At 44.1% G+C, this 26713-nt stretch overlaps 1 protein-coding gene across 7 annotated transcripts; it reads right to left on the reverse strand.

Moving 5' to 3' along the window:
• Window positions 1–7613: 7613 nt before the first annotated feature.
• Window positions 7614–24326, reverse strand: csf3r (colony stimulating factor 3 receptor). 7 transcript variants are annotated; one of them, XM_029737812.1, is made up of 18 exons: window positions 24178–24326; window positions 22567–22840; window positions 20726–20860; window positions 20345–20423; window positions 19664–20050; window positions 18679–18808; window positions 12767–12933; window positions 12347–12510; window positions 11982–12132; window positions 11589–11671; window positions 11267–11474; window positions 10545–10733; window positions 10112–10213; window positions 9587–9733; window positions 9033–9173; window positions 8746–8842; window positions 8576–8657; window positions 7911–8417 (listed from the first exon to the last, which is right to left on the reverse strand). In XM_029737812.1, exons 4-18 carry the CDS (start codon window positions 20409–20411, stop codon window positions 7911–7913), a joined length of 2622 nt encoding a protein of 873 aa, XP_029593672.1. In that variant the 5' UTR covers window positions 20412–20423; window positions 20726–20860; window positions 22567–22840; window positions 24178–24326. The 7 variants fall into 7 exon arrangements, with proteins under 7 accessions (XP_029593671.1, XP_029593668.1, XP_029593672.1 ...); XM_029737811.1 differs by having other exon boundaries at window positions 7614–8417; window positions 9599–9733; window positions 20345–20860; XM_029737808.1 differs by having other exon boundaries at window positions 7614–8417; window positions 20345–20860; window positions 24178–24325.
• Between the last annotated feature and the right edge of the window lie 2387 nt (window positions 24327–26713).

The following is a 26713-nucleotide window of genomic DNA, read 5'->3' on the forward strand; positions in this document are numbered from 1 at the left end:
CCTGGGGTGTGAACATAGTCCAATAAGAAATTTCAGAGAAATTTAGGATTCCCCTTTTGACACCCCCTAAGGTGTCACTCAGCACAATTTGTATATCTCCATTTTAATGATTAGATAATTAGTTAAAAACCCTCACATCCTTCCAGCTACACCTCACTTGTACTAGGTTGACTACCAGTCACCCAGGAACTTCAAACCTTCACATAAGGAAAGACAAATAGTATACAGGATAAATTCAGAACATATTATTTAAAAAACGTATAAAAAGAAGACCCTGCGGCAGTGGCTACACCTAACGTGTGGGACAGACTCTTTGTCTCAGAACTTAAAACCTTCTCATCCACCTGCCACTACATTCAATACATATGAGAACATTTTGGATAAGCTTTATTCAACCACTTCCTCAACAGCAAACCAAGGATCGTCCTCAGACAGACCCATCTTTTGCCATGAGCTGGATTCAGTGTCCTCCGGGGTCACTTCCATCAAAGGCATCATTCCGGTTGCTCTGACAACATCTGTGAAAGACTTTCTTAATCAAGGGATTATACAAGCAGCACAACATATCAATAATAGGAACACAAGCACTAGGGTCAGAAATCCAGTAACCACCCTAGATGTATACTTGCCAAAAAAGATATTCATCCTATTCCCCTCGTCTACCCCCGCTACACCCTTCATTTCAGCAGATAGCTTGTCAAGTCCCAGTAGGGCTTAAAATCATATCATTTCCATTACAATCCACCCGTTTTGCTAGATATTTCACATACATTATAACACATCTATTTTTATTGGATTCAGAAATTTCACACAAAATCAAACTAATTCAGGAAACTCTAAAGATGGTCTCATCTAACATGGGCTCCTCATAATTGAATGAATCCTCCACCTGGCTCGGCGGTAGGTATTTGTCGTCCCATTGGTCTGAACTTTGACTCGGTCCGTATCTCACCATCTGCTCCGTTATCGATCTCTCTAGAGTTCTGGTGATTAAACCTCATACAGGTGAAAGCAGCCCATAATACAGTTCTTACAACACTTTTCCATTTCCCAAACATGAGCTGTGTTATCAGGAATGTACGTACAGCAATGAACCTAATCATTCTACCTACACCATCCTCTTTTGCCAATAACATATTGAGAGTCAGTCTATTTTACCAGGTCATGAGGGAGGTGGCGGATAATTGGTCAGAGAACCACTTTACTGCATCCCCGGTTTCATTCATGAATCTCTGTTGATTATAAAAGATGTCATTAATTCAATCCACATTTGTATTTATTGTCAACCACCAAAATAATGTAGTGTTAAAGCCTTCACATATTTGATTCATAGCTTTGTATTCTTCTGGAACTTCCCTGAGGATGCCAATAGCATCCATCTAGACAAAGCTACTCCCATCCTGGTCAAAACTCCTCCTGTGCCTACTTTAGCCTCCTATAACTGGCCTCTGATAACTAATTTGAACTGGTTGGACCAATAACCCCTGGGCGCAAGTTCCTAACCACACTTTGTGGTCATTTCTGTCGTATGCGTCCTTTGCTGGTAATAGCCCACCCTACATCAGTTATAGGTGCTGTGAGGTTAAGAATTTTCTATTCATCTTTCAAACCTAAGTCAGTCACATTAACAATTACTTTCCAGCTATTAAAATCATCCAAGTTCTCGGTGCCATTCTTGTATCTATAACACTGGTGCTCATCAGGAATTTAAGTGAACCTAGGTGGGTTGGCCGAGTACTTCAATCTGACCCACCCAGTCCCTGTACAGTTGTCTGCTTTCCCAGGAAGTTGTTTAATGTTTACCTTAAATCCTACATCTTGATCTTCTTTGACTCCATATTCTGTAAGTCACTCATCAGTGTATTATATAGTTTATCTTCTACTTCTTCTCAATGACAACGGTATCGTATGATTAGTACCAGAAGGTGGTGGATCTGAATGTATCAGAAAGATTAGACTATGATGCAGCTCAGAGTCTCTACTCTTCCCAAAAACCGCCAACCCTCTCCTGCCCTTAGTCGATCTGCTAGGTACCACCCCATACTCACACCTCTAGGAGCACAAACAGTGATGAACGGTCGGGATAGGAAATCTTCGTTAAGGAGGTAGCCCCCGGACCCTGTTGGTAATCGGTTCTTCTCCTAACTCTGTGTGTGATCAGCAGTGCTCATATGTGTACATACCTTCTTGCAGTGGATAACGTGGACCCAAGTGACTCTCTCAGCTTTTCTAATGGCAAAGGCAGTGGTTTAACAGAACCTGGTATGGGCCTTCCCAACAGGGCTGCTTCCCGTCTTTTCTCCTCAGGGACTGGATCCACACCCAGTCTCCTGGTTGTACTGAGTGAATCCTCTTCTCCTGTGATTCACCTGTTGGACACAAAATCTTGGACATACGGGTTTGGTTAACAAACAGTCTTCTCATGTGTTCTGTTATTATTTCTTCAACTTCTATGTCTACCTGTTCTGGTATCTCTATTCTCCCTAACTCTGGCATTCTATAGGCTCTACCTGATTAGCTAAAATGTCATCCACCATTTAAAGAGATAGATTCCAGTAACCCAACTCTAGGGATAATATCTTGACCTAATATTCTAGCTACCATAATCATGTCCACCAAGTAAGTTGGGAACGCTTCTACCCATTTGCTATACTTATCTGTTATTTTTAAACACCCCTTCTTCCCATTAATTCGGAATAGTTCAATAAGTCTATTTCCAAATGTTGGAATGGAAATTCTACAAAAAACGTTTTTGTTTGAGTAGTATCCTAACCTGTTCTATCGCCTGCTCTACCATACTCCCCCTATTTATACATGGCTCAAGCCATGTATCAATATTGCTGAATATCTAAACAATGTCTTTGATAAGATCAGTAAATTATCCTTATGTCAGCCCTTCTCTTGTAGGATTGCCCCCTTTCATTTTTCACATGTCCAACTCTCCCTGGGCATTCATCCTTAGCTACCCTTTAACAATTCTCTGTCAAGGCCTTCCCTGTAGCTCAGTTGGTAGAGCATGGTGTTTGCAACACCAGGGTTGTGGGTTCGATTCCCACGGGGGGCCAGCACAGAAAAAAAATGTATGAAATGAAATGTATGCATTCACTACTGTAAGTCGCTCTGGATAAGAGCATCTGCTAAATGACTAAAATGTTAAAAAAATGTACATTTAAGATTTATCTGTGCTGCTTTGTGTGGTTTTAAATGCCTATGTGCTTGTCTGTGTAAATAGTCATATCTCTTCTTAGAGAATTTACCAAACATAAACTTAAAATCAAAACTAAAATACATGCCAATGGAGCCGATAGTCCCTCCATGTATTAATATCCTACCTAAACGAACCAAACTAAATTATCTTCCTATCTTCTATTCTCATGTCTTTTCTGTCTCTCCCAGTGTTATTTCTGTCCTCACCTGTTTATAATTGAACTATGCTGGTCTTCACTCACTAACCGTTATCTAATTCTTCTGTGTCACTTTTATCTTCTCTTCCTGGCTTATGCTCTCCTCCTGCTACTTCCAACCCATCAAGGTCTCAGCAGTGCAGGGGAGGACTTCTCCATCTGCCCTTCCTTCTATCTATCTGTCTGTCGCTCTTTCTCATAACTGTCAGTATCAAATATGGTTTGTTTCCAAATATTGACTAAATGTCTCACGGTCTCCCCTGTTGCACTTCTGAATTTTTTGAAAAATCAACCTGTCTGGTTTGTTTAATTTTAACTCGATTCCCTCAATGATCCTGGATCACCTACAAATGTCATATCTCTGTCCTGTTGACATAAGTCTACCATTATTGACCTTATTCACAACAAAATATAATAATACTGTTATGTCAATTCCACAGCCTTGTTGCGTTAAATCTCTTACACTGCTTACAACCACAGCTGACTTCCTAAGGGAAAATACTTATCTAGATAATGTAAAAAATACCCTGCTTATCAAAAATATATTCAATTAACCTGTTAGGGCTAGGGGGCAGTATTTACACGGCCGGATAAAAAACGTACCCGATTTAATCTGATTATTACTACTGCCCAGAAACTAGAATATGCATATAATTATTTGGATAGAAAACACCCTAAAGTTTCTAAAACTGTTTGAATGGTGTCTGAGTATAACAGAACTCATATGGCAGGCAAAAACCTGAGAAGATTCTGTACAGGAAGTGCCCTCTCTGACCATTCCTTGAGCTTCTTGACTCTGTTTATTGAAAACTTAGGATCTTTGCTGTAACATGACACTTCCTACGGCTCCCATAGGCTCTCAGAACCCGGGAAAAAGCTGAATGATGTAATTCCAGCCCCTGGCTGAAAAACATTAGCGCCTTTGGTAAGTGGTCTATCAGAGGACAATCAGACTGAGGCGCGTGCACGAGGCGACACCATGTTTTTATTTTCTCTCTCTTTGTACTAAAACACAGATTCCCGGTCGGAATATTATCGCTTTTTTACGAGAAAAATGGCATAAAAATTGATTTTAAACAGCGGTTGACATGCTTCGAAGTACGGTAATGGAATATTTAGAATTTTTTTGTCACGAAACGCGTCGGGCGCATCACCCTTATTTACCCTTCGGATAGTGTCTTGAACGCACGACCAAAACAGAGGATATTTGAACATAACTATGGATTATTTTGAACCAAACCAACATTTGTTATTGAAGTAGAAGTCCTGGGAGTGCATTCTGACGAAGAACAGCAAAGGTAATAACATTTTTCTGATAGTAAATCTGACTTTGGTGAGTGCTAATCTTGCGGGGTGTCTAAATAGCTAGCCCTGTGATGCCGGGCTATCTACTTAGAATATTGCAAAATGTGCTTTCACCGAAAAGCTATGTTGGCAGCAGCCACTCAATGTTAGTGATGGCTGTTTAACAGTCTGATGGCCTTGAGATAGAAGCTGTTTTTCAGTCTCTCGGTTCCAGCTTTGATGCACCTGTACTGACCTCGCCTTCTGGATGTTAAAGGGTTGAACAGGCAGTGGCTCGGGTGGTTGCTGTCCTTGATGATCTTTTTGGCCTTCCTGTGACATTGGGTGGTGTAGGTGTCCTGGAGGGCAGGTAGTTTGCACCCGATGATGCGTTGTGCAGAACTCACTACCCTCTGGAGAGCCTACCGGTTATGGGCGGAGCAGCTGCCGTACCAGGAGGTGATACAGCCCGACAGGATGCTCTCGATTGTGCATCTGTAAAAGTTTTTGAGTGTTTTTGGTGACAAGCCAAATTTCTTCAGCCTCCTGAGGTTGAAGAGGCGCTGCTGCGCCTTCTTCACCACGCTGTCTGTGTGGGTGGACCATTTTAGTTTGTCCGTGATGTGTACACGGAGGAACTTAAAACTCTCCACCCTCTCCACTACTGTCCCGTCAATGTAGATAGGGGGCTGCTCCCTCTGCTGTTTCCTGAAGTCCACGATCATCTCTTTTGTTTTGTTGACATTGAGTGCGAGGTAATTTTCCTGACACCACACTCCAAGGGCCCTCACCTCCTCCCTGTAGGCCGTCTCGTCGTTGTTGGTAATCAAGCCTACCACTGTAATGTCGTCTGCAAACTTGATGATTGAGTTGGATTCGTGCATGGCCACGCAGTCGTGGGTGAACAAGGAGTTAAGAAGAGGGCTGAGAACGCACCCTTGTGGGGACCCAGTGTTGAGGATCAGCGGGGTGGAGATGTTACCTACCCTCACCACCTGGGAGCGGCCCGTCAGGAAGTCCAGGACCCAGTTGTACAGGGTGGGGTCGAGACCCAGAGTCTCGAGCTTAATGACGAGTTTGGAGGGTACTATAGTGTTGAATGCTGAGCTGTAATCGATGAACAGCATTCTTACATAGGTATTCCTCTTGTCCAGATGGGTTAGGGCAGTGTGCAGTGTGATGGTGATTGCGTCGTCTGTGGACCTATTGGGTCGGTAAGCAAATTGTAGTGGGTCTAGGGTGTCAGGTAAGGTGGAGGTGATATGGTCCCTGACTAGTCTCTCAAAGCACTTCATGATGACGGAAGTGAGTGCTACGGGGTGGTAGTCATTTAGCTCAGTTACCTTAGCTTTAATGGGAACAGGAACAATGGTGGCCCTCTTGAAGCATGTGGGGACAGCAGACTGGGATAAGGATTGATTGAATATGTCTGTAAACACACCAGCCAGCTGGTCTGAGCACGCTCTGAGGACGCGGCCGGGGATGCCGTCTGGGCCTGCAGCCTTGCGAGGGTTAACACGTTTAAATGTTTTACTCACGTTGGCTGCAGTGAAGGAGAGTCCGCAGCTTTTGGTAGCGGGCCGTGTTAGTGGCACTGTATTCTCCTCAAAGCGAGCAAAAAAATTGTTTAGTCTGTCTGGGAGCAAGGCATCGTGATCCGCGACGGGGCTGATTTTTCTTTTGTAGTCCGTGATGGACTGTAGACCCTGCCACATACCTCTCGTGTCTGAGCCGTTGAATTGCGACTCCACTTTGTCTCTGTACTGCCGCTTAGCTTGTTTGATTGCCTTGCGGAGGGAATAGCTACACTGTTTATATTTGGTCATGTTTCCGGTCACTTTGCCCTGATTAAAAGCAGTGGTTCGCACGTTCAGTTTTGCGTGAATGCTGCCATCAATCCACGGTTTCTGGTTGGGGAATGTTTTAATAGACGCTGTTGGTACGACATCACCAATGCACTTGTTAATGAACTCGCACACCGAGTCAGCGTATTCGTCAATGTTGTTGTTCGCAGCAATGCGGAACATATCCCAGTCCACGTGATCGAAGCAATCTTGAAGCGTGGAATCAAATTAGTCGGACCAGCGTTGAACAGACCTGAGGGTGGGAGCTTCCCGTTTTAGCTTCTGTCTACAGGCTGGGAGCAACAAAATGGAGTCGTGGTCAGCTTTTCCAAAGGGAGGGCGGGGGAGGGCCTTATATGCGTCGCGGATGTTAGAATAACAGTGGTCTAGGGTTTTGATCGCCCTGGTAGCACAACCGATATGCTGACAGAATTTGTGGAGCCTTGTTTTCAGATTAGCCTTGTTAAAATCCCCAGCTACAATAAATGCAGCCTCAGGATATGTGGTTTCCAGTTTACATAGAGTCCAATGAAGTTCTTTCAGGGCCGTCGATGTGTCTGCTTTGGGGGGGGGGGGGGGGGGGATATACACGGCTGTGATTATGATCGAAGAGCATTCTCTTGGTAGATAATGCGGTCGGCATTTGATAGTGAGGAATTCTAAGTCAAGTGAACAAAATTACTTGAGTTCCTGTATGTTGTTATGATCACACAACGTCTCGTTAATCATAAGGCATACACCCCCACCCTTCTTCTTACCAGAGAGATGCTTGTTTCTGTCAGCGCGATGCGTGAAGAAACCAGGTGGCTGTACCGACTCAGATAGCGTGTCTCGAGTGAGCCATATTTCCGTGAAACAAAGAACGTTACAGTCTCGGATGTATCTCTGGAATGCTACCCTTGCTCGGATTTAGTCTACCTTGTTGTCAAGAGACTGGACATTGGCGAGTAGTATGCTCGGGAGCGGTGCGCGATGTGCCCGTCTATGGAGCCTGACCAGAAGACCGCTTGCCGCTAGTTGGGGATCCCTGCCTTAGAAGCTTAGACATAAGGGAATGTATATGAAAACAGCATACAATAACTGTACTGGACAATTTATTGGTGCCTCTGTATTAGCATTATAAATGACAATATTGATCAGACATTTATTTTATGATTTACATCAGACCAGAAGAGACAAAATATTGATCAACATGACCACACATGAACTTTATTAATGACTATTTTTCAGTGCACTTTTTTGTAGCACTAACATTCACAAACTGGGCAATCATGTTGGCCCTGTCTTGAAAACATCATTGGTGTTGAACACGTATCTGCCATTCTGTGACAAACATCTCACATATCTTGCATACATTTCAAAATCTCAATACCACTGATTAGGTTTCACTTTGAACATCATTCATTGCCAAAGCCCTAAGCAAGGGAAAGTCATCCCAAAGAATGCATAACTCTCCCCTTCCTGGGCCGTCATTCAGGCATTCTCTAAAGGAAACTTGCTCCCCAGATGTCCCATGGACGGGAACATTCTGGTACTCCTTTGGGCTAGAGGGCTCCTCGAGCTCCTCCTCCAGGAGTGGCTGTGTGGACTCTGAGCGCAGGTAGGCATGGGCTTGGCTTGGTGGCTGAATTGAGTATGGGCTATCAAAGACCACAGTGGCATACGGAACAGAGTGTTGGTGTGACCCTATGTAGCTAGGGCTGAGGGCATGGGGAGAGCCACAAATGGACTCGCCCAGGTCACTGGTGTCACTGCAGCGGCACCAGGGGTCATCTGTGATCTCGCCATCCCTCTTCTCGAGACCCTTCTTGGGCAGGTCCAGGAGGCTGAGATGGGAGAGATAGACCAGGCTGGATTCCTGCATGTCCTCAACAGGGGGTATATCCTTCAAAGAGAAAAATAAACATGTATCTCCTTGGTCAAACCACAGAAACATTAAATAGAAGAGAAGCATAAATGCCTAAGAGATTAGTAACCCTTATGTTTAGGGATTATACACACACACTGATTACATGGTTTGTCATGATAATCCTAATACTGCACCTGCATTGAATCCAATGTGGTCCACCTTTTGATGCTGCTGTTGGCAGGGTCGGGGATCTTGGGCCAAAAGCACATCTTCAACCTTCGGATAAGAACAGAAACTTGTATTGTTTTTAAATAGCACAAACACACAAGTATTTACTGACATGAAGTCAATGTTGAGTTCTCACCGTTCATGTGTTGAGAAGCAGACCAGAACTGAGATAATGATGAGCAATGACAGCCCAACACCAGAGGAAATAACTATCAAGATGATAGCCAAGTCGTCTGAAAATATATAGATTTAGATTTAGGACATATGTTTTAGACAATTTACTGATACAGTATCTGACCTCACATAGGGTGGAGCGCCATGAGTCTGGAAGCGAGACTAGTCCTCAAATAACACCGCACATTACTTTTATTTAAAAGCACTTCACTGATTGACTTTACTTTTTGACAAAATTCTAATACCAACCCATTGGTTCAGTTTTGAGTGTAACCTCTGATCCGTTCAGACTCCCGCCACCTGTGCTAACCATAATAAAGGCTTTGTATGAGGATGAACGGTCGAGCTCTCGTAGAACCACCCTCCTCTTTTCCAGCTCAGCAGTCACAACTGTAAAAGAGTGACACAGCAACTGCAGTATGAGTTTACATGTTAATTTATTTAACCAGGCAAGTCAGTTGGGAATAAATACTGGTAACACTTTATCTGGATAGTCCATCTGTAGATGCTCCACTAACTATCTACTAACCCTAGCTCTAAACCTAACCTTAACCATTACCATTATCCTAACCCTAAACTTAACCCTTACCCTAAGCCTTATTCTAAACCTAACCATAACCTTAGAAAGCAGTTGATCGTATGACCATCTGTAGAGCATCTAGACTATTCACATACAGTGTGACCTAAATACTTATTTACAATGACAGCCTGGCAAAATAAGGCTTTTGTATGAACTTTCAGTCATCTATAGTTGTATCATCAATGGTGAATCATCAACAGCATTACAATAAGCATCTTTCCACCTTTGGTGTTACCCTGCTCATCCCAGTAGAAGATCTGGTAGCTCTGCACGATCCCATTCCTCTGGCATAGTGGAATCTCCTCCCAAGTAAGCTCAATACGAGAATGCAACATCTCCCTCACCCTCAGACTTGGGGCGGCAGATGGGGCTGCCATAAACAACGGAGAACATTAAGGACTATATGGATTAAATGGCAGTAAAAGTAGTGGTGATTACCATATCAATTATATAATGTCATAAACTTAATAGTGCTTTGATTTGTTGGTATTGTCATGCTGACAAAGAGCTATAATGTAGGCGCTTGATGTAAATGGAGTAGAATAAGCTTGTAGTAATGGTGGTAGCAGTATGAGGAAGTGTAATTTGCTATATGTCTCCAATAGAGGGAGGCATTGTACCACCTTTCATCAGCTTGTTTGCAGCTAATTCGCACCTCATTGACTCAAAGGAAGCCTGCAACACCTCCCTTGATCTTGTAAAGATCTTACAAAGTCCAAGGTATAAGGGTTAGTGTTTACCGACTTACCCTTTTGTCTAGAGTACGCCTCAACGGTTTGAGGAAGGCCAATCCCGTCCTTATACCTTGGATACACAGAGATCCCATAGGGATTGTATGGCTCAATGCTCTCTGTAGACAAGGAGAAAGAGATAACAGTGAATCCAAGTTCATAAATTCATAGTATGTGGATAAATCCTGCAAAGAAAAAGTCTGCACAAATCAACTCAAACAACAAACTAGAGAACACACTCGCTCACAAGCTGATACCATAGATGCAATTCAATGAAAACGTTATTGTCGCTGCAGATAAATGAATTGTGCAGCCAGGAGAATTGTACATAAAAGGAATACATAGTCCTCCCACAAACTTCTAACACAGAACTAGAGACACATGACAGGTAAATGAAACCACAGAGTGTACATTATGAATGTATACCGTTATAACTGACATAAACCATACCTGATATTAGAGTGCTGGATTGATTCCTGTCAATGTGGTCAAACAAGATGAGGGAAGGGTCCATTTTCCACAATGGCCTCCACTCCACAACATAGCCTGTGACACTGGATGAATGTATGCTTGTCCACTTGACCAGTAGTGATCTCTCATCATGAGGAAGGACATTGACGTCAGAGACTGCTGCCAGAGCTGGAGACAGATAGAGATTTTTACCACACAATATGTCACAGGTAAGCTTAAACACACATAGATTGAGTCCCAAATGACATCATATTCCCTGTATAGTGCACATAGAACTCAAAAATAGTGCACTATATAGGGAATAGGGTGTTAGGGACGCTGACATAACACACATAACACCTTCTGCTTATGCATATATTGTGATTTCTTAATTGACCCCTGGCCTAGATCAGAGGATTGCATAGGTGGACGAAATATGGTGACATTTCCACCCAGCCAATCAGAGGAAGATATTACCATAATGCTAATATATATGCAATCCACTCAGATCTACAGGAGTGCCTAGGGTGTAGGGGATGATTTTGAATTCAGCAACAGGGATATTTCGTTTTCGCTCTATACTGAAAGTGCTCTATCTTGAAAAATGTACTGCTGACATACTATTTATTGGGATTTTATTAACAGTGGACTAATAAACAAAATGCTAAAAGATTGAGTAAAATACCCCTTTATACACAATCTAACTATTAATAAAACTTTACCTCTGTGTTGAAACACTTCCACCTCCGTGGGGCTGGATGTCCCTGCAGCGTTCCCGGCACTGAGGAACACTTTCCTTGCCCCTCTGGGAAGCTGGAAAACACAGTGGCTATCCAATGTGACGCACAACTGTCCCTTTTTCAGGGGTTGTCTCTGGCGCGAGACAACATAGGACAGGATCTTGCCATTGGCACGGAACTGCTTCGATGGCTACAAAAGGAAGAACGGAGATGAATGAGGAAGGGCAAGTTGTGTGGACCACTATCACAGGAAACAAAGTTTGTGATGTGTCAAATTTGAATGTGTTCTGTGTGTCGTTCTCACCTTCCAAAACAAGTGTACACTGAGAGACTTTTGCCTCTGCTCCCTAGAAACCTTCATCCAAGAGTCGAGTCGTCCGGTGGGAGCTGAAAAGAAGCAGAAGTGTCCATTTTGAAACTCGTCAAATGTTTGTGCCTCTCAGTTGTGAGGAGAAGCAAAGAATTATTGCAGACTAGACAGGTGTAGGCTATAAATTCACTTCCAAAGAGCCTAGTGTTAGTCAATACATACATTCTACCAGAGCTGTAAAAAGAGGGATAGAAAATGTAGGACATTTCATTAGCATAGAGTGAAAAGTAAACCCAATGAACGGAAGAATAAGAAATAGATTAAAAGATTTGTACCATGGGAGTGATAAATTACATTATATTAAAACAGAATTGATGCAGGACATACCCCTCTCAAGCGTGACGGCAGTATTGCTGTTACTCCATTCGCTCCATGGACTCTGGTGATACCTGACCCGTATCTGGATGTGGTACTCAGTCCCGTGAAGCAGACGACACACCTCCATGGGTCTCTGGCGCATTAAGCGGGGCACAGGGACCTAACACACATTCACGCACGTGCGTACGCACACACAAACATACATGCACACGCAAACACACACACAAACACACACACTCACATTAATGTCATTATTTTTATGGTTACCTAGTACCTCATTTATACCTCATTTATTTTTCATGTTGTTTAATCAAAATAATTTTTGTTCAAACGGTTGCAGTATGTGGACACTTAGGAAATGGACATTCTCTTACTGGTTCTTCACTCCACTGCTTGCTGTTTGCTGTTTTCAGTCGCACCTCCAAGGTCACAGTGGTCACCCACGCTTGCTGTTCAGAGAGACCCCAGCTGAGCCTTAGGCAGCCATACCTGTTTGGCTCTGCTTGAACCTTCATAACTTTTGGAGGGTCAAACTTGGCTGCAATATGAGAGTTATATTAGAACTCCTATGATGTGAGTAGCTTAATCTCAATACCATGCCACAAAGTACTTGTGCATAAGGTTCTGTGTTTTAGGTTTAAAGAATACAGTGAGCTTCAGAATAACTATCTTTTTACATTGTCTGTATTAGGACAGCTTCAGAGTCACAAGTGACACCAAGTCGGTGTGACTGAGGTTGTCCTAATATGGACACCATATTCTGTAAATCATGGCCCAAATCACTACTTCCTTACCTGATTCCATTGGCTCCAGAAGCAAAGATGTTGAGGTGGCTTGACCCAAGGCATTCACTGCCTTGACATGTATTTCTATCTCTGAGAAGAGAACAAAGCCGGTCCGTGGTATCTTGTAGTGATGTACCCCTGGCGGCAGCATGTACGTGTTGCTCTCTGGTAAGTCCCTGTTAAGATGAAGAAATAATACTTCTTAAAACTTCTTAAAACTTCTTGAGCAAATCACAGTTACGCATCTTCGCCTTTTAAGTTCTTTGGATAACCTCCACACCTATGCATAGTGATACTAGTAGGTTGCCACAGAAAGCATCGTGGAAGTAACATCTAAACTGGTGTCACGACTTCCGCCGAAGTCAGTCCCTCTCCTTGTTCGGGCGGCGGTCGACGTCACCGGCCTTCTAGCCACCGCCGATCCACTTTTCATTTTCCATTTGTTTTGTCTTAGTCTTACACACCTGGTTTCACTCACCCAATTACCTGTTTATTATTTAACCCTCTGTTCCCCATGTTTGTGAGTGATTGTTTATTGTATTTTCGGTCCGTTATGGTGTGCTCGTGATGTTACTTTGTACATTTGTCATTCTGAGTAAAAGTACATTGATTACTCATATTTGCTGTCCTGCGCCTGACTCTCTACACCAGCTACACACAGGACCCTTACAGAATCACTCACCCAAAGAATGGAGTCAGCAGGAGCAGACGCCCTCCCAGTTGCAGTGGAGGAGCGCGTTCAGCAGCACGCGACCATGTTGCAACGTCTGGGCATAGCCATGGATCGTTGGGAGAGAGGAGGAGATTTTCCAGCGCCTCCACCAATCCCACTACAACAGGTCCCACTGTCCACCCCTCTTCCACCTGGTCCCAGCGGGATTTGACCCGCGCTCCCGAGGGAGTATGATGGGACGGCTGCCGGATGCCAGGGGTTTCTACTACAGCTGGAGCTCTACCTGGCGACCGTCCACCCGGCTCCTTCGGGGCTTGAGAGTGTGTCTGCCCTCGTCTCCTGCCTCACAGGCAAAGCCTTGGAGTGGGAGAGACGTGGCGTTGGACCATTACGCAGAGTTCACCCGCCGCTTTTGGGCAGTGTTCGACCACCCGCCTGAGTGGAACGTCTGTTCCACCTGAGGCAGGGGACGAGGAGCGTGCAGGATTTCGCCTTGGACTTCCGGACCCTGGCCGCCAGCGCGGGATGGAACGATAGGGCCCTGATCGATCACTACAGGCGCAGTCTGCATGAGGACGTAAGTCGGGAGTTGGCCTGCCAAGACACCACCCTCACATTGGACCAGCTGGTGGACATGTCCATCCGGCTGGACAACCTGCTGACTGCCCGCTGACGTCCGGATCGGGACCTGTTAGTTCCATCCCCCAGCACCTCCGCTCCGACGCCCATGGAGTTGGGAGGTGCTGCACTTAGGGCGACCGGAGGAGGGGCCATTCCCTGCACCATCTGTGGCCGCAGAGGGCACACTGCTGGTCGATGCAAGGGGGGGTTCCTCAGGGAGTCAAGGCAGCAGGCAGGGCACTATCGTGTCACCCCAGGTGAGTCGGCACCAGGCTCACCCAGAGCCCACTGTTGCTCACATGTATGTGTTTATTTCATTTCCTTAGTTTTCCCCGCATTCCCAGCGTAAGGCGCTAGTAGATTCAGGCGCAGCTGGGAATTTTATTGACCGTTCATTTGCTCGTAGTTTAGGGATTCCCCTTGTTCCTGTGGATATGCCCTTCCCTGTGCACGCCCTAGATAGTCGGCCATTAGGGTCAGGGTTGATTAGGGAGGCCACCGCTCCACTTGACATGGTTACGCAGGAGGGTCACAAGGAGAGAATCAGTCTCTTCCTTATTGATTCTCCTGCGTTTCCCATGGTGCTGGGCCTACCCTGGTTGGCCTGTCTTAACCCGACTATTTCGTGGCAACAGAGGGCTATCAAGGGGTGGTCACAGAGTGCTCAGGGAGGTGTGTGGGGGTTTCCATCATCAGTGCGACTATGGTGGAAAGTCCAGACCAGGTCTCCACCGTGCGCATCCCCTCAGAATATGCCGATTTGGCTCTCGCCTTCTGTAAGAAGAGGGCGACTAAATTACCACCCCATCGAAGTGGGGATTGTGCGATAAATCTCCTGGTAGACGCAGCATTTCCCAGGAGTCACGTGTATCCTCTGTCACAGGAGGAGACGGCGGCTATGGAAACATATGTCTCCGAGTCCCTGGTGCAGGGCTACATTCGGCCCTCCACTTCACCTGCCTCCTCGAGTTTCTTTTTTGTGAAGAAGAAGGATGGGGTCTGCGCCCGTGTATTGACTATCGAGGGATCAGTCAGATAACAGTGAGGTATAGCTACCCGCTGCCTCTCATCGCCAGTGCGATCGAGTCAATGCACGGAGCGCGCTTCTCTAGAAAATTGGATCTCAGGAGTGCTTACAACCTGGTGCGTATCCGGGAGGGGGACGAGTGGAAGATGGCAATTAGTACCACCTCAGGGTACTATGAGTACCTCGTCATGCCGTACTGGTTGATGAATTCTCCATCAGTCTTCCAGGCCTTTGTTGACGAGATTTTCCGGGACCTGCACGGGCAGGGTGTAGTGGTGTATATCGATGACATTCTGATATACTCCGCTACACGGGCCGAGCATGTGTCCCTGGTGCGCAGGGTGCTTGGTCGACTGTTGGAGCATGACCTGTATGTCAAGGCTGAGAAATGTCTGTTCTTCCAACAGTCCGTCTCCTTCCTAGGGTACCGCATTTCCACTTCAGGGGTGGAGATGGAGTGACCGCATTTCAGCCGTGCGTAATTGGCCGACTCCCACCACGGTAAAGGAAATGAAACGGTTTCTAGGGTTTGACAACTACTACTGGAGGTTTATCCGGGGTTTTGGTCAGGTAGCAGCTCCCATTACCTCACTGCTGAAGGGGGGACCGTGGCGGCTGCAGTGGTCGGCTGAGGTGGACAGGGCTTTTGGTCACCTGAGGGCTCCGTTTACCTCGGCTCCCATGCTGGCTCATCCGGATCCCTCTTTTGCGTTCATAGTGGAGGTGAACGCGTCCGAGGCTGGGATAGGAGCCGTGCTCTCTCAGCGCTCTGGCACACCACCAAAGCTCCGCGCCCCTGTGCTTTCTTTTCAAAGAAGCTCAGCCTGGTGGAGCAAAACTATGATGTGGGGGACCGGGAGCTGTTGGCTGTTGTCAAGGCTCTGAAGGTGTGGAGACATTGGCTTGAGGGGGCTAAACACCCTTTTCTCATCTGGACTGACCACCGCAATCTGGAGTATATCCGGGCGGCGAGGAGACTGAACCCTCAACAGGCAGAGTAAACCAGGATGTGGGTAGGTATCTGTGGTCATATTGCCAGGACCGGCCGGGGGAGTGGGCGGCATTCATCCTCTGGGCAGAGATGGCCCAAAACTCCACTAACCTCTCTCCTTTCCAGTGCGTACTGGTTTATCAACCGGTTCTGGCACCATGGCATCAGAGCCAGATCGAAGCTCCTGCGGTGAACAAATGGTTTAACTTCTCTGGGCAAGGTGGGACGTGACCATCCCACACTATTCAACAGCCAGTGAAATAGCATGGCGCGAAATACAAAACAGCAAAAATATCATAATTTCAATTTCTCAAACATACGACTATTTTACACCATTTTAAAGATACACTTCTCCTTAATGTAACCACATTGTCCGATTTCAAAAAGGCTTTACAGCGAAAGCAAAACATTAGATTATGTTAGGAGAGTACATAGACAAAAATAACCACACAGCCATTTTCCTAGCATGGAGAGGTGTCACAAAAACCCAAAACACAGCTAAATGAAGCACTAACCTTTGACGATCTTCATCAGATGACACTCCTAGGACATTATGTTACACAATACATGTATGTTTTGTTCGATAAAGTTCATATTTATATCCAAAAACAGCATTTTACATTGGCACGTGATGTTCAGAAAATGCATTCCCACCAAAACCGCCGGTGAATGAGCACATCAATTTACAAAAATACTCATCATAAACATTGACAAAATACACAACAATTATTTTAAGAATTATAGATACAATAATCCTTGATGCAGCCGCTGTGTTAGATTTTAAAATAGCTTTTCGGCGAAAGCACATTTTTCAATATTCTGAGTACATGGCTCACCATCAAAGCAAGCTATACAGACACCCGCCAAGTTCTGGGGTCACCTAAACTCAGAATTAGTATTATAAATATTCTCTTACCTTTGCTGATCTTCGTCAGAATGCACTCGCAGGACTGCTACTTCCACAAGAAATGTTGTTTTTGTTCAAAATAATCCATATTTATGTCCAAATACCTCCGTTTTGTTCGTGCGTTCAGGTCACTATCCAAAAAGCATAATGCGCGAGCATAATTCGAGACACAAAGTCAAAATGTTCCATTACCGTTAGTAGGAGCATGTCAAACGTTGTAAAAATGCAATAATATTCCAACCGGACAATAGCGTATTCATTCCAGAAGAAAAAGAAGGAGGGGCACGCTATCGGGCTGTCGCATCACCAAGTCCTTTGTCCATAGGCAGTCCACTCATTGACTGAGCTCCTATTCTCTGCCCGGTTACAGGAGAATGATGTAAAAATGTTCTGAAGGCTTTTGACAGCCAATGGAAGCCTTAGGAAGTGCAACATGACCCCACAGAGACTGTAGTTTCGATAGGGATTCAAAAGAAGAACTACTTTTCTCCGATCTCCCACTTCCTGGTTGGATTTTTCTCAGGTTTTTGCCTGCAATATGAGTTCTGTTATACTCACAGACATCATTCAAACCGTTAGAAACTTCAGAGTGTTTTCTATCCAAATCTACTAATAATATGCATATTCTAGTTTCTGGGTCAGAGTAGTAACCAGTTTAATTTGGGTACGTTTTTCATCCGGCCGTGAAAATACTGCCCCCTACACTTTAAGAAGTTAAGCGCTTGGAGGAGACCTGGGACGCCGCCTATGTGCACCTGCAACGGGCCGTGAGGCGGAAGAAGGCGAGCACCGACCGTCACCATGGTGAGGCCCCGGTGTTCGCACCGGGGGATCGGGTCTGGCTCTGGACCCGGAACCTGTCCCTCCGCCTGCCCTGCCGGAAGCTGGGTCTGCAGTTTGTGGGGCCATTCAAAGTCCTGAGGAGACTGAACGAGGTATGCTATAGGTTACAGCTTCCCCCAGATTACCGTATTAATCCCTTGTTCCATACCTCGTGGAGTAGGAGGGGTACGGCAGGGACAAGAGATGCTCGGTGCCGGTGGAGGACATCTTGGACCCTTCGTTGCTGCGGGATTTCCACCGTCTCCACCCGGACCGCCCTGCGCCTCGTCCTCTGGGTCGTCCCCGAGGTCGGTGTCGGCGCGCTGCCGGAGCCGCGCGTCAAGGGGGGGTACTGTCACGACTTCCGCTGAAGTTTGTCCCTCTCCTTGATCGGGCGGCGTTCGGCGTCACCGGCCTTCTAGCCACCGCCGATCCACTTTTCATTTTCCATTTGTCTTGTCTTAGTCTTACACACCTGGTTTCACTCACCCAATTGCCTGTTTATTATTTAACCCTCTGTTCCCCATGTTTGTTTGTGAGTGATTGTTTATTGTATTTTCGGGTCCGTTATGGTGTGCTCGTGATGTTACTGTGTACATTTGTCATTCTGAGTAAAAGTACGTTGATTACTTTCTGTCCTGTGCCTGACTCTCTGCACCAGCTACACACAGGACCCTTACAACTGGTTCTCTTTGGATAACCACCACACATATGCAGGCGTTTATATTACAATGGCCCTGAGGGGCAAAGTAGCTAGATTGTCCAAGAAAGCATTTAAAAAATAGCATCGTAATTACAATAAACATTTAACATGTAAATGTAAATGTAAATCTAAAAATACAACAGATGCACTTGTTCTCTGCCAATAGCCACGTGTTACCTGATCTCAGTGTAGAGAGTGTACTGTGTGGGCAGGTGGGTGTCCTGTCCTGGGTCCCATTGGCATGAGAGGGTTTCCGGTTTGGTCAGGTTAGTCAGGCAGCTAAGGTTCTGTGGTGCTGGGGGTGGAACTATGAAAATAACAATTATTGGGGTGAGCAAAACAATGTAAAAGTTAGTTAGTGCTCAGCCCTCAGAGCCTGTGGGGTTCCTGCCTTTCTAGGGAGTTTTTCCTAGCCACCGTGCTTCTACATCTTTCTTGCATGCTGTTTGGGGTTTCAGACTGGGTTTCTGTATGATGACTTTGTAACATCTGCTGATGTAAAAAGAGCTTTAGAATTACATTTGAGTTGATTTTGATTTGATTTTGGAACAGAAAATGATCAAATCTTCAGAACTGCATTACTGAACTGTTCATTATCAGTTCAGGTTTGTATTCTTTATCTGAGGTGAAACGTATGTTTAAAACATGTAAATGTAGACTCAGCGATATGAAGTAGACGCAGAAAGTAAACAGCATAGTGGGTCAGTTTTCTCAATAACAAAGAGAGTTGAAGCACGATGCTCAATTTCACTGCTGTTTTGGTCGTGTGGCGAACCCGTGCACGTGCACAGATACTGTGTGTGACTGTGTGAGAGCGAAGTCCACCTTTAAAAACATTTGAATTAATTCTTATTTTATGCTCAGATTTCTCAGAACTGCTCCTTGAAATGAAAGTACAGCATGTTCAATACTAGATGTTGGACATGAGGGAAACCAGGGAGGTGTGGCACTACATGACAAACCTGCATTTTTCATTCCAACATAAAAAAAAATAAAGAAATACCATTCTTTACCATGGTCCCATCTGTAATCTTTTTATGTGGGGTAAGGGATATCCCTTACTATGAATGATAATGGAGCTATGGTAGACTATACATACAGCACACCACTGAACAGGCACAAACAAAACAAAGAAAGAAAGAAAGAAAGAAAGATCTCTCACATCCAGCTCTTATCTCCACTGCTCCTACGATCTGACACGGGAAGGTGTGGAGGACACAGCACGTGAGATATCCCTTGGTGTCCGTGAAGCTAGGTATAAACACTGTTGAGTTCCAGCCACTCTGATTGGCCACAGAATATAAAACGGTGGAGATCCAGCCACTTTCATTGGTGGCCGCTGCGGAGGTTCTACCACTCTCATTGGCTGCTGCAGGACTGCTGGGAATAAGGCGTTGGTTGAGGTGCCAGACAATGTGGTTGAGGTGCCAGACTGCCCCCTTTATGAGTGGGCAGTCATCTCTGATGATGCAAGAGGCAGTCACCGGTGACCCCAAGGCCACCACAGGGGTGGAAGTGTGTACCCGCACAGATGGAGACGTGTGAACCTCTGTCAGGAATGGAAAGAGAGCCAAGAGCAGATCAATGCATCAGCAACATTGAGGGAGAAGGTAGAAAAGGGTCTCTTTAAGCCACCAAATAAAAGACTTACAGCTCCATATTTCTTGCCTACTGTATATTTGCGTGTCTCAGTGAAACTCAAATTACACTGATCACCTCAAGATTTGCATTTCAAAATAACATTTTTAAGACAATGGGATGTGAAGTGTCTATTCTATTGTCTGTGCTACTGCTGGCAAGGTGTTGCCATTTAGAGGTTATTTATTACAAAGACAGCACTCACCATCTTTCGTTCCGTTCACAAATGCCAGCAGCAGCGTGGCAAACATTGTTATCCAGGCTGATGCCATGGTGATACAAACCTGTGAGAGGGGAAGATGTGAAATGAGTGATTTTGAAGAAGAATGGGTGGAAGTACATTGCATTTAATGGAATCAAAACAACATTTGAAATTCCGGAGCTCGTATTGATGGACAACAGTGTATAAATTGTAATGGAAATGATAATGACTATATTTTTTCTAACCTGTCATGAACACACTGTTTGACACTACAAGCTGACATGAATGAAGATGCATCATCCACAACTGACACACGGAAATTACGAGGGAAAAAAAAGAATAGACAGCTGTCTATGACAAACAAAGAAACACTGGGATACTCACAATTCCTCAGTCATAGGAAATTTGTTAATGACTTAAAGACTGATTCTAAAGTCTAAAGATCAGAGTGCACCAATCACCAATGGTAAGATGGCCATCAGCCGATTCACTCAGGTCATGCTTGTGTCTCTATATGTTCTGTGAGGAAAAAGAGAGGTCGGTTATTTCCTCTCTGTCATGTGGGACTGTCCCCTTCAGGTACACTGTAGCAAAACATTATGCAATGCAAAATGAAATTTGAGCGCTTCTTATTGGACAAGATCAGCTTGTCTCTCTTCTTTTTCTTCCGTTTGGTACCTAATGAATATGACTCTTGTTTTTACAACCTCTGTGTTATCTCCATGCTGAGAAGGCACATACTGGTGACAGGCAACTGAAAACCACATCCTTGTGAAACCTCTTGTGAAATGTAACTAGGCCCTCAGGGCTAAGATGGAGGATGGAATGCCCAATGAGAGTGTGTGTTCGGAATTAGATTATAGCTTGTTTGAGGGTGTTGACATGTACATCCTTGATTTCTCTCTCTCGTTCTCTCTCTTGCTCTCTCTCTGGTTGCAAACCTCTCAAACATGCCTGTCTCTTTGCCAGTGGACCAAGGCCTTTCAGTTTCTTATTTTAAATGTTTTTATTTTTTGTTACTTTTACGCCCCTTTCTCCTCAATTTTGTGGTATCCAATTGGTAGTTACAGTCTTGTACTATCGCTGCAACTCCCGTACGGACTCGGGAGAGGCGAAGGTCGAGAGCCGTGCGTCCTCTGAAACACAACCCAACCAAGCCACATTGCTTCTTGACACAATGCCCACTTAACCCAGAAGCCAGCCGCACCAATGTGTCGGATGAAATACCGTGCACCTTGCAACCGTGTCAGCGTGAACTGCGCCCGGCCCGCCACAGGAGTCGCTAGTGAGTGATGTGACAAAGACATCCCTGCCGGCCCAACCCTCCCTTAACCCGGACGACGCTGGGCCAATTGTGCACCGCCCCATGGGTCTCCCGGTCGCGGCCGGCTGCGACAAAGCCTGGACTTGAACCCAGAATCTCTAGTGGCACAGCTAGCACTGTGATGCAGTGCCTTAGACCACTGCACCACTCAAAATGCCATGCTCTGCAGTTTCTGAACAGTTGCCAAATAATGTATCACTTAATATTTAAAATCACTGAAATAGGAAAATAACTGAGAAAATGACATCCTTGTGAAACGTCTTGTCACCCTCTGGCAATGGTCCAATCACAGCCCTGCCCCCATTACTGTTATTTGGCTAGAATACATATGCCAAGTAGGTGAAATGTAACTAGGCCCTCATGGCTAAGATGGAGGATGCCATGACCAATGAGAGTGTATGTTGGGAATTAGATTATTGCTCGTTTGAGGGCGGTGACATGTACATCCTTGAGATCTCTCTCCCTGCCTGTCTCTCTGCCAGTCTACCAAGGCTCTGCAGGTTCTGAAACGTTGACAAATTATTTATCATCACTTAATATTAAAAATCACTGAAATAGGGAAATAACTGCTATAGACCAGTGGAAATTGAAATGTGTTTCTGAATTTGGTTACCCTTTGGTTACCATTCAGCGGTCTGAAAATCAAGTAATAAATTGGCTGTAGATAATCTGAAAAACATTTATATGAATAGAAGGACAGTAAAACAGTTATGCCATGTGTTTGCTGAGTAGTTAGATGAAATTCACTATAATTGTGTTTATTTTCCACTTTGATGACACATTTTCTGTACTGCTAACATTAACTTCCAGTCATTTTTGCTCGCATTGCTGGTCCCATTGTATTGACTTTTTCTGCAATTATGCAAAGAGTTATGGGATATTAGAATCCTCTTGTCCTAACCTGTATAGTAGGGGACGGAAAAGACGTCTGCTTTCCAAATGGCACCCTATTCCCAACATTTGGGACGCAACCTATGTAGTGGATGCATGATGCGAGGCCATTGAAGTCTTCTTCTATTTACTGCTTATCAGCTGTCTGCATAAAGGCCTCCACTTCGCTCTTCTTCCTATGCAGAGATTCGCCTTATTATTATTGCAGGGAGCTAATTGCCTATGGCTCCTAAATGTCCCTTGCTGCCTTGAGAGAGAGAAAGAGAAAGTGACAGAGAGATAGACTGACAGACAGAACGTGACAGGAGAGAGAGCGAGAGAGAGACAGAGAGAGACGGACAGAAAAAAAGTTATTACATTTGGAGTGATTTATTTTGTCACCGGCTAGCATGTCGCTCTCTAGCGTCATTATTTAGTATGCTTGTGAATGCAAATGAGAATGCCAATTTCCTGTTTTCGATTAAAGGAAAGCAGGGTTATGATATATTTCCTTCTATAGGCTAACTTATCAGTGTAATACAAATATGTCAGGATGGTCAATAAACAAGCCTAATTTATGTAAAATGTTTGAGTACCTTTAGATGCCATGTCTACAGGCATTCCATGGAATGGTTGGATTTTATAATGTAATTTACAAGTACGGAGTGGACTTTTTTGCCCTAAAGGGTTGTTCCCCAAACTACCTATAACGGCACATTATTCTCACAAAAGTATGTTATTGTTTCAGAGAGATTTTGACACCCTTTGTTGTGTAATGGATGTGTTGCAAAGATAAAATATTTCAACATGTTCTATACCTTGTTCCTCTGTCTCCCCTTCAACTTGTTGTTCTCTTAAGCCATTGTGGTAAATGTTACAACAGTCCCTCTTTCTCGATTAGGCAATATCCTCTAACAGGCTGACAATGTTAAAGCTAGGACTATTTCTCCTTTTGTTCCTCTTTCTCCGCAAAGCTTCAATTGTACTTTTAGTTAATTTGGTGAACATATCATAGATATGTACAAATCACTATTTGACAATCTGCCCTTTAATTTTCAATTAGAGGTATCTTCTTTGCTGGAAGGTGACCTGAGACACTAGACCTCTCAATGACTAATAATTTGTCATAAAAACAAAAGGGCAGAAAGAGGAAAACAATCTCTTTCACATCCTCTTTTGCATATATTGACAGCACATAAACATCTTATACCTATCCAAGAATGAGAGATATACTTAGTTTTTCCCATTAATATTCCAAAAGTGTATAAGTAGTATGAGTGCAGATAGTGATCAGCTAGTAGTGATGCCAAAAGTGTTGTATATTTGTCACAATAAAACTGAAAAGGTCATGATGTCAGGTTGGATTCAAAACATTTCAAGTTAGATACATGTACTGATGATATGTCACTACATCCTATTAAATTACCAATAAGTAAATCATTTGACATATCCACACAGTTGAACAGGGAGATTAAATTTCCTAGTCTGAGCTTCTCTCTCTCTCTCACTCACTCACTCAACAATAACAGATATTGTGTTTTATTCCCCCCCTCTCCTCTGTTAGATTCAAGTGAATCAGAAGGTTTGGTAGGTAGCGTGATTCAGAGATAAAGAAAATCAATTAGAGAGCAACACCACTCACCACACAGCCTCAGCACCCTGAAAGACTTTCATCAGAATCTGGCGTAGACAGGATCAGATGGAACAGAGTGGAGAAATGGAACTCAGGTTTCAGGGCCACTTGAGTTTAACAGCCAGCCACATCCTTATTTTGAATTCATCATATACAGGAAAGATAACATGACGTGGGGTGGTGGGGCACATAACAGGAGAGATAGGGAAGTCAAGTTAAACGCTTTGAGATAGATTAATGAGTCAAATCTCACATAATGGAGTCAGATGCTCGATGTTATGTGCATTTTTCCACAAGAGATTAATAAATTAGTCAAACTATTTGAAATAAAGTTGATTATATTTTAATTTTGAGTATTTCGAATTTTCACAGGTGTCAATTGTCACAGCCTTCTTCAAAGAAAGGCACGCTAATCCAACTCTTGTGGAGGACAAATTTGACATTTGAGAGCTGGAAAGTAAATTAAAGACTGTCAAATTGATATAATTAATTATTATGTTGTCTTATAAGGGCACAAGGCGAGACCCAGATGCAGACACAGGAGGCAGATAGTAAGAGTCTTTGAAGTTTATTCAATCCAAAAAGAGGTAAACAAAAGAATGGTCGTGTACAGGCAAAAGCTCAAAAACAGTTCAGGGTGCAGGAGGTACCGAAGGGCAGACAGGCTCGAGGTCAGGGCAAGCAGAATGGTCAGGCAGGCGGGAATGGAGTCCAGAAAATAGGCAAAAATAAGCAAAAAGAGAATAGAAACGGGGTACGGGAAAACACACTGGTTGACTTGAAAACATACAAGACAAACTGGCACAGAGAGACAGGAAACACAGGGATAAACACACCAGGGAAAATAACACCTGACAATCACAAGGACAGGTGAAACAGATCAGTGTGTGACATCTACAGATATCCATGCATTACTTGAGAATGGTTTTGTTTTGAGCTCTTTCATAGAACATTCTGTAAAATGTAGGCATATAAAAGCACCTCTTAAAGCTTTCTCTGAAGGCAACCATTTTGGGTTCCGTGCAGTCTTTTTGAAGAAATGATTGAGGTGTGATCGAGTGTTCTGAGAAGATATGTTGTTCATGCTCCAAGCATCATATTGAGCCCGTCTTCCTAAGCCAAAGGTGATTGTTTTCCGTTGTGTATTCAAATTGCAATACTACTGTATGTGCTTAATTAAAAGAAGTGGCGACAGAACAGAATCGTCCCTGGCATTTCTAACACACCAGCCCATTTTCTTCCCCCTTGAGGCCCCCATTATTAGCCAAATAATGATCATTTAGAAAAAAATAACAGGTTAGACAGGCCTAACAATGGACCAGCTTAAAAGCAGTGGCTGACTGTTTTCACTCCCTTTTTTTGTCAGATAGGTTGTTCATCCCTGTTTTTGGTTAGCTTTTGTGAACTCGGTCATTAACAAGTCAAGTACCGGTGAAAGCACAGTTGCAGTGGTTGTTAGATCTATCCAGTGGAAATAACTGCCGTTTCCTGTTATCTACTTCTTACAAGCAAACCCTTATAAATGGCAGCCAAAAACCTGTTCTGAGCTCTTTCATAGAAAAGCTCTAACAATGGAAATACATGTCCACACCCACACACACACATACCGGGGCAGGCGCGAGAAGGTGAGATCAGATGGGAGCATTCTAGTCAATTTTATTTCAAAAAAAATATTTAACCAATGATCTTTTGTAGAAAACATATCAATACACTCCTAACAACATAAACATTACGAAAAACGTATATTCAAACAAATAAGCCTCACCTATAAAAATAGCAATTCACTTTTATCTTTATCAAATTTGACACTCTCTCATTGCCCCCCATATAATAACTCCTCACTTGGTCTTCTTAACGCTACAGTTAAAGCCTCCTCCTGCATGCCTCCGGAGTCAATCCTCTCTGGTATGGCCTGGTAAAAGGCCATATTTGCTCCCAAAGAGAAACATCTGAAGACAAATAGGAATGAGGTATTAGAACTATTGACTGGCCATTAAAGCTCTTCCTCTTCGTCACATTAAGACAATATTTTTCATAAAGAAACACGGCATCAGATTCCAGTAATATTGTACAGAACACCAATATCTCAACCCTGATAGAAACCTAAACATTTTGAAATCCGTTCATATGCAAAGTTTTACTGCAAACAAAAAACACACATTTTCATAAATAACTATTTAGCAAATACATTCAAATGGAACTTATAGTGCATGAGACTGTTGCATATCTACAGTTCCCTTATCTAGGAACAACATAAGAGTTCAATATGACCTCCTGTTCTTGAGTTTCCTCCATTTTAAGCTATATACACCACTGTCTTCTCCAATGTGTTGTGGCCCCCCTCTGTCTGTCTAACCTTTTGTTGCTTTGCTAATAGAAACAGCTCTTAAATGTGATTGTAAACTGTGCCTTGACCCTCAAGGGCGCTCGGAGCCAGTCGCCGTGTCACGTTTATTAGCTTATTAAGTTGTAAAATGATTTTGTGTCGGAGGCCTCGGTTTCAAACATAGAGGCTCACCCACTCAACGTTTCATCTAACTACCAT

This window comes from Salmo trutta, chromosome 37 (assembly GCF_901001165.1).
Source record: "Salmo trutta chromosome 37, fSalTru1.1, whole genome shotgun sequence".
NCBI classification, from domain to species: domain Eukaryota; kingdom Metazoa; phylum Chordata; class Actinopteri; order Salmoniformes; family Salmonidae; genus Salmo; species Salmo trutta.